We start from the raw sequence: 7937 nt of genomic DNA on the forward strand, positions 1-7937 counted from the left end.
TTAGTACAAAATATATTTACCAGATAGTGTAAACTGCATTGGTTTGTATGATCAGTTTAAGAGATTTTACTTATCATCTGATACGATCCTGCGATCATCTTGTACGATTAGTTCAATAGATTGTATTAATCATTCATCATGACAAGAGACAATGGGCAACGATTGAACATCATCCCACATATCTCTTGAGTCATATAGTATGATCATACTATATAATGTGATTGAGGAATTAAACCATAATTAGTCTCCTAATTACATGATCAATTTAGGCATGATTTTCACAAATCATCCAGTACGATGTATATCGTACTATGTGATTAGAAAAAATTTAAATTTTAAAATATTGCATAATTTCTAATAAGCGATTAAATATTATTATTATACCTGATTTTCATGAATGATTAGGATCATTAAGTATGATTAGTTTATCAATCTCAATTAATAAAGGGTGTCCTAATTAGGGTTTTTTTATTAACGGGCCATATAATATGGTATAAATTATACTGTATAATTAGTTCTTAGAATAGAAATTTTTTAAATCACCAATTCACTCCCTTGTGTGTGTTTGTAAGGTTACTCATCTTAGTATCCACCATTAATTTGACTTGACTCAAGAAAGGTAAAAGTACATTAAAGTTAAAATTATAAATAGACTTAACCCTAGTCTACCCAATCTTGAGCTAATTGAAGTTATAAGTGAACGATGGACCTAAAATAATAGTGATCAGGGCAAAATAGATATGTAATAATCCAATTAATAGGAGATAGTAGTAAGAAAATAATAATGTTTGTTATCACCAAAATCACAGTACTTGAGTCTAGATTTATAACAATCTCTCCCTTTTTATGATAGCAAACACTGTTGTTTAAAGATATTCAAATTCTTTACTATTCTTTAATCTCCCCCATAGAAGGTGAATTTTTTAAAGTAAGGAAAGTAAATTTTTTTTATTTTAATTTTTAATATGAAATAAATACAATAAATAATTAGCAAAAATAAACATAAGCAAAGTACTAAACTGGCTTCATTTAAATAAGGATGTAAATAATTAAACAACAAACTGCTACTCCATCTTTTGACACCACAAAAAAAAGGAAACAACTAAAAAGAAAAAGACATAAATGAGAATAAAAACATACATACATCATTAAGTACATAATTATATAACAGTATAATAACTTGAAAAAATACATAGTAAACTAGAAAAAGGAAGAATTATGATCAAGTGGACGTGGTGGTGGTGGTGGCAGAAAGAATCAGTGAAGGGAGGCAAATTGTTCTCCAAACTAGGCCATATCCTTATCATGTTGTTGCTGCTACTAGGCTTCGTAGGAGTCAAAGAAAGCTAGGTCATGTTCTTGTTGCCGTTATTGCTCTATTACATAAGAGTATTGATCTCTCACTGATCAAACCTCTGAACTAGCTGATCAATCTAAGACTACTATCGCATAAGGACATGTGCAAGAATATATCCTCCTTCCTCTTTCACATGCTCTTCATGCATAGTGTGATGAAGAGTATTGTGAAGGACATGGAAGGAGCTATTAGAATAGAATATAGGGAGGTGATCATGTGGAGTGAGAAATTTAAGATTATATTTGGACTATGGGACAAAGGCTATTAGATGTCATAAGGCAAGGTAAGGCATTATGTTGTGGCAAGGAACTCGAATACAGGTTAGGTTGTCAAGATAGAGAATGATAAGATCAGCCAAAATTAAAGTCAATGTTAGCCATGATGTAGTATGTGGCTAGTGAGAAAACATGGGTAATGTTAATCCGATCCCCAACTTTATGAATGATTGAGTTATGAAGGATATGATGAATGATTCGAGCATCCTAGACTAATGTATTAACTTGGGCTATATGATAGTTAACATTGGTTTCCCTAAACATGTTGTTTGTACGGGTCTAATTATAGTCAGGATATGAGCCTAAAATATAAATTTTGTATCCAGCAGTTGAAAGGTAAAGAAATTCATGTAAGTCTTCATAAGTGATTTCTACAAGTCTTTTATTAACATAAGATTGTAGGGCATTAACCTTAGTGTTAATTCAAATGCTTCAAAAAAATTCAAATAGAGGTTTAAAATTGAACGAAAGGGAAGGGTGAGGATGAAACCAAGAGTTATGCAGTAAAAAACATTGAATACCTGAAAAGTTCAAAGCCTCTTGATTGACGATTTTGGATAAGGTAATTCCAAGAACTTTATAATGACTATAAGTTGCTTCATTAGCTTCCTCAATAATTCTAGGATCTTGACCAACATTCACTCACCGGAGGCCTCTACTATAGGTATTTCACTAAACCTTTTAGTGTTTCTCCTTTAGCCCCATAGTTAAGTGAAGAAGCCTTTATAAAATCACTTCCACCAACTCGATGCAATAGAGTAACTTAAATCTTTTTCACACTCTTATTGAAGGTAGAAAACTTGAAATCCTTAATCTCCCTCCTGGAGATGATAGAGAACCAAGAATCTGTTCACTCCCTCCTAGAGTTGGATAAAATAAAGATTTATTAATGAAGAATGCCTCCCCGGAGCCACCCAAGAATCAAAGCATAGACTTGAATAAGATTGGAAGGAACTTTGCTAAGAGAAACCTTGTGAAGCTCTCATAACTCCCCTTCACAAGAACTCTCTCACTTCTCTCCCAAAGTTATCCTCAACTCTCTCTCAAAGCTCCATCTCAAGCAAACTCAACAGTAAAAAGATGTCTTATAAGATAATGTAGGAGTTTAAATAGAAAGCCTCTAAAGAAGCCTTAAATTTTAATTTTCCTTCAAGGATCATCTTATATAATCGTTAGAGCATCTTGTACGATTTGTATAAAACAGCATTGTCAAATAGTGCTAACTTCATTAATATATACGATTAGTTCAAGAGATCTTATTAATCAACTCGTATGATCCTGCAATCATCCTGTATAATTATTTCAAGAGACTATATTAGCTTCTAGTACGATAAGCGATGATGCACGATGATTAAATATCGTCCCATGCATCTCTTGGGTCATATAGTATGATCATCCTGTATGATATGATTGAGCAATTAAACACTAATTAGTCTTCTAATTACATTATCAATTTAGGCATTATTTTTACAAATTATCATGTATGATGTATATTATACTATACGATTAGAGAAATATTTGAATATTAAAATATTGCCTAATTATTGATTTGCGAGTGAATAATGTGATTATACAATATCGTTTTGTATGATTAGGATCATTTAGTTTGATTAGTTTAATCTATGTCAGTTAATAAAGGGCACCCTAATTGGAGTTTTTTTGTTAACTGATCGTCCAGTACGATATAAATTGTATTGTATGATTAGTTCAAAAATTATAAATTTAATTAACTCATCAACTCACTCCCTTGAGACTGTGTGTGCAAGGTTACTTAGCTTAAAATATACTATATACTTGACTTGACTCAAAAAAGTTAAAAGTATATTGAAGTTGAAATTAGAAATAGACACAACCCTAGTCTACCCAATCTTAAGGTGATTGAAGTTGCAGGTAAACGGTGGACCTAAAATGTTACTGAGTAGGGAAAAATAGATATGCAATAAACCAATTGATAAGAGATTGCAATAAGGAAACAATAATGTTTGTTATCACTAAAATCACAGTACTTGAGTCCTGATTTGTAGCATAGTTTGACCAAGTATTTTTATATTTTAGTTAGATTACACAAGGATCAGCCTTAAACCCACATCTTTTTGCTTTAGCCATGGATGTTCTCACTAGACATTTCAAAAAGGTTATACTCTTATGAATGCTTTTTGATGATGATATTCTTCTTATTGATAAGAATAAAGAGAGCATTTAAGGTAAACTTTAATTATGGAGGTCAACCTTAGAATCCAAAGGCTTTCGTTTGAGTATATTTAAAATTGAATGTATAAAGTGTAATTTAGTAATAATAGATCTAATTATGAGATTTTGACTTTGGATGATCAAGTCATTAATAAGAGTATATGTTTTAGATATATTTGGTCTATTGTTCAGAATGATAGTGAAATTGATGAGGATATTATTAGTAGAATTCAAGTTGGATGGTTGAAGAGAAGGAATGCATCAGACTAGTTGTGTGATAGAAAGTCCCTCTCAAACTTGAGGAAAAATTTTATAAGATGGTAGTGAGACCTGCAATGCTTTATGGTGCAGAATGTTGACCATTAAAATAGAAGCATAATATTTAGTTAAGTGTTGCAGAGATGAGTTTGCTCAGGGGGTTGAGTAGCTTTACTCTTAGAGATAGGAAACAAAATGAGCATATATGTGAAAAGGTTGGAGTTGCTCCAGTGGAAGATAAGGTTAGAGGTAGTCACCTTAGATGGTTTGGTCACATAAAATGACGGCCTTCTGATGACCCGATTAGGAAAGTGGATGTATTAGATTTGTCATATGTTAAGAAAGGTAGATGATGACCTAAAAAGACTTGTTCAGAAAATATTAGAAATTACATTTCTTTACTAGATTTAGCTGAGAATTTGACTCTTAATATATAGAACACAATAGAGAAAAAAGATTTATGTTGCCGACCTCACAAAGTGGGATAAAAACATGTTTTTGTTATTGCATATGCTTTAATCAACTTTGATTGAACTATATTCGAATTATATTTGAATGTTAAGTCAAATTTTCTAATCATAAGGAAAAATCTATAATTTATTTTAAATAAAAAATATTAATTATCACAACAACCGATGGTTAGTGCCATAATAATGTGTTTTTTAGTATTCGGTGACTTGCAAAACTGCATCCATTGGGTTGAATTTAATAATGTAGCCATTAATTACTAGTCAAGAGAACATGTGATGTAAAACATAATTTTATATTATTTGAAATTATATAATATATGCATAAACATTTTTTTTAAATATCTTAGTAATATAATATTTTATCATAAATTTTACAATAATTATTTTTATTAATTAGAAAAAAATTCCTGAGAAAGATTTATATTTTAATTTTAAATTTGGGCAGCATATTTAAAAAAAATTATAAAATTGTATTTTATCAATTAAATTATAATTTGTTTGGTAAGAATTTTTATTTATGCATTTATTTATTTATTAGTTTTAAATAAATATTTTATTGTTTAGTTATTTTATGATAAATTTCTTAAGAAACTTCTTTATTATTCCAATAATTTTCAGAAAAAAAAAAATATTCTAAATAATCTAATTTATTTATTTTTAAAATAAATATCAAACAATGCGTCATGGCGTGCTTTCCACATCACACGGAAAAGTCGCCTAATATTTTTCTACCAACAAACAACCTAAATAAGTACAAATCAGCACCACCGAGCCATAACTCCTAAGTTGCTTTGGCCAACATAAACTTTACCCCATTTGACTGAACAAACCTTGCTCCCAGCCATGGCGGATACCAACCCATCTCCCCACGTCGTCGTCGTCTCAAGCCCTGGCATGGGTCACGTCACCCCAGTCGCCGGGTTAGCCAAGCTCCTCGTTCTCCGCCACCACTTCACCGCCACCTTAGTCACTTTCTCCGACCTCCGCTGTTCTCTCCCTTCCTCCATCTCCACGATTCAACTCCCTACCCCTCTCCTCGAAGACCTTCCATCCAACACTCACTTCGTCACCCGCATATGCCTCACCATAGCCCACTCCGTCTCTCCCCTCCGTGAAATCCTCATCTCTCTCCGGCGAACCACCCGCATCGCCGCCGTCATCTTCGACCTCTTCGGAAGCGACTTCCTTTCCATGGTAAAAGAGTTCGGCATCCCAAGTTATCTTTTTATAACCTCCAACTATTTCTTCCTTTCTTTCATGCTCCACCTCCCTACACTCGAAGAGACCACCACCGGCGAGTTTCGAGACCTATCGGAGCCACTAAGACTGCCAGGTTGTGTTCCATTAAAAGGCGAGGATTTTTTGGAGCCTATGCAGGAGAGGGAGAGTGCGGTCTGTGCTTGGGTGGTTCACATATCAAGGAGCTATGATCTTTTCGATGGAACTCTAGTGAACAGCTTCGAAGCCATTGAAGCCGACGCCGCCAAGTTTTATAAAAAGGTGAAATTGACTTACATTGATTTTTAAGTAAATACTTATCATGTATCAAGCTAAGAATTTTTTTTCTACAACAGAGGGGCGATGGGAAGCCTCATGTCTGGCCCATCGGGCCACTTACGTGGTCCGGTTCAGATATGGGTACAGAGGAGTCATGGCATCAGTGCATCGAATGGTTGAATCAACAGCCGAGTGAGTCCGTTGTGTTCATTTGTTTTGGGAGCGGAGGTACTCTTTCATTAGAGCAGACACAAGAGCTTGCCCTCGGACTGGAGATGAGCGGGCAAAGATTCATATGGGTAGTGCGAGTGCCGAATGACACGGATCTGAGCAGTAGTAGTTATTTTAATCCAAAGCAGAACAGTGAAGATTGTTTTGGGTTTCTTCCAGAAGGATTTGTGGAGAGGACAAAAGAAAGGGGGATGATGGTGAACTCTTGGGGCCCGCAACGAGAGGTGCTGAGTCATCATGCGACGGCTGGGTTCGTCTCACACTGTGGGTGGAACTCCACGCTAGAGAGCCTTATGAATGGTGTGCCGATGATCGCATGGCCGCTTTATGCGGAGCAGAGAATGAACGCAGTTCTGCTTGTGGAAGGGGTGAAGGTGGCACTGAAGGCCAAGGTGGGAGTGAATGGGGTGGTGAGAAGGGAGGAGGTGGCGAAGGTGGTGAAGGAGTTGATGGAAGGTGAGGAAGGGAAAGTTGTGCGGCGAAGAATGCAAGAGATGAAGGGAGAGGCGGCGAGGGCTGTGGGAAAAGACGGGTCTTCTTACAAGGCTATAGAGGACATGGTTAGTCTTTTGGAAGATTCAGCTGTGGCATGAGTGATTTGATTTTCTTGCTCGGCCACTTCTTAATTGTTATCCAAAAACTAATGTTCATTTTATCTTTGTGATAATTATTGTACGTTTCTTATAGTTTGTAATAGTTCTGAGATGATAAGTAAATTAATAATATAAAAAATGCATGAAATCAACATCTTTTTGAGTTTGATTTAAATGATGATGAAAACTATTCGATATAAATTGAAGCAAAAGTTTTTTTTTTTTTTTTCCCCAAAAAAAAAAACTTTCTGAAGCATCAACAAACACCGAACTTTTAATGAAGAAACTAACTTTTTGGTGAATAAAGATGTGCTAAAATTTATGTAAGCAAAGTAAAAAATTATTTGGCGTGCTGAATACAGACAATGATGCCCATACGAAATCTGCAGCTCTTGGAATTTTGACAAGTATCCAGCAATCATTGCATTTTAGAAATCCTGTGAATATATATATATATATATATATATATATATAATAGTAATAAATTACAAGAAAACTATCATTTAAGAATATAATTTTTAATATATAGATATGTATATATCCCAAACTTAATTTTATCATTCCATGAAGTCAGAGATTTAATCAAAGAAAGAAATGTTAGAACATTTTGCTTTGAAAATCTTAAAATAACTCAAAACTAGTTGTAGGACACCGTTGAGCTCCAAAAGCATCAAAGTTGAATTTAAAACAACATAAAATATCTCTGAGGACCACTAAAAGTTTTAATCAAATAGTGCGAGCATAAAATTAGGCCCTAACAAGGCCTGGCGATCGATCAAATTGACTCGCTAGTGCTGGCACATACTCGCAACTCGCACGTAAGGGGCACATGCTCAACTTCCCTAATTAAAATATAGATCTTTTTAAACTTTTTTATTTATTAACATTTTTTCAAAAAAGAAAAATATAACTTTGTATCTTAAAATTTTTTAAATTTTTTTAAACTTTTGGTAAATTTTTAATTAAAAAAAAACATATTCATCATTATTATTTTTAATTAAATATTTTCCTCTTTTATGTAAAAAGGAAAAAAATGGATTATTTGCTATTAAAATTTGTAAAAATT

The 7937-nt window shown here is 33.6% G+C and overlaps 1 protein-coding gene across 1 annotated transcript; it reads left to right on the forward strand.

Annotated features, from left to right (window-relative positions):
- The first annotated feature begins 5351 nt into the window (after positions 1-5351).
- Positions 5352-6984, forward strand: LOC110103565 (hydroquinone glucosyltransferase-like). Its single transcript, XM_020832337.2, has 2 exons — positions 5352-6050; positions 6125-6984. The coding sequence occupies exons 1-2, from the start codon at positions 5394-5396 to the stop codon at positions 6869-6871; spliced, it is 1404 nt and encodes a 467-aa protein (XP_020687996.1). The 5' UTR covers positions 5352-5393; the 3' UTR covers positions 6872-6984.
- Positions 6985-7937: the final 953 nt, after the last annotated feature.

Source organism: Dendrobium catenatum, unplaced genomic scaffold (genome assembly GCF_001605985.2).
Source record: "Dendrobium catenatum unplaced genomic scaffold, ASM160598v2 original_scaffold_254917, whole genome shotgun sequence".
Classification (NCBI taxonomy): domain Eukaryota; kingdom Viridiplantae; phylum Streptophyta; class Magnoliopsida; order Asparagales; family Orchidaceae; genus Dendrobium; species Dendrobium catenatum.

Excerpts from the sequence above, each read along its gene's own strand:
- LOC110103565 (XM_020832337.2), top strand. The coding sequence starts at position 5,394 with ATGGCGGATACCAACCCATCTCCCCACGTCGTCGTCGTCTCAAGCCCT. Across the intron at positions 6,051-6,124 it reads CCGCCAAGTTTTATAAAAAG|AGGGGCGATGGGAAGCCTCA; the intron begins GTGAAATTGACT and ends TTTCTACAACAG.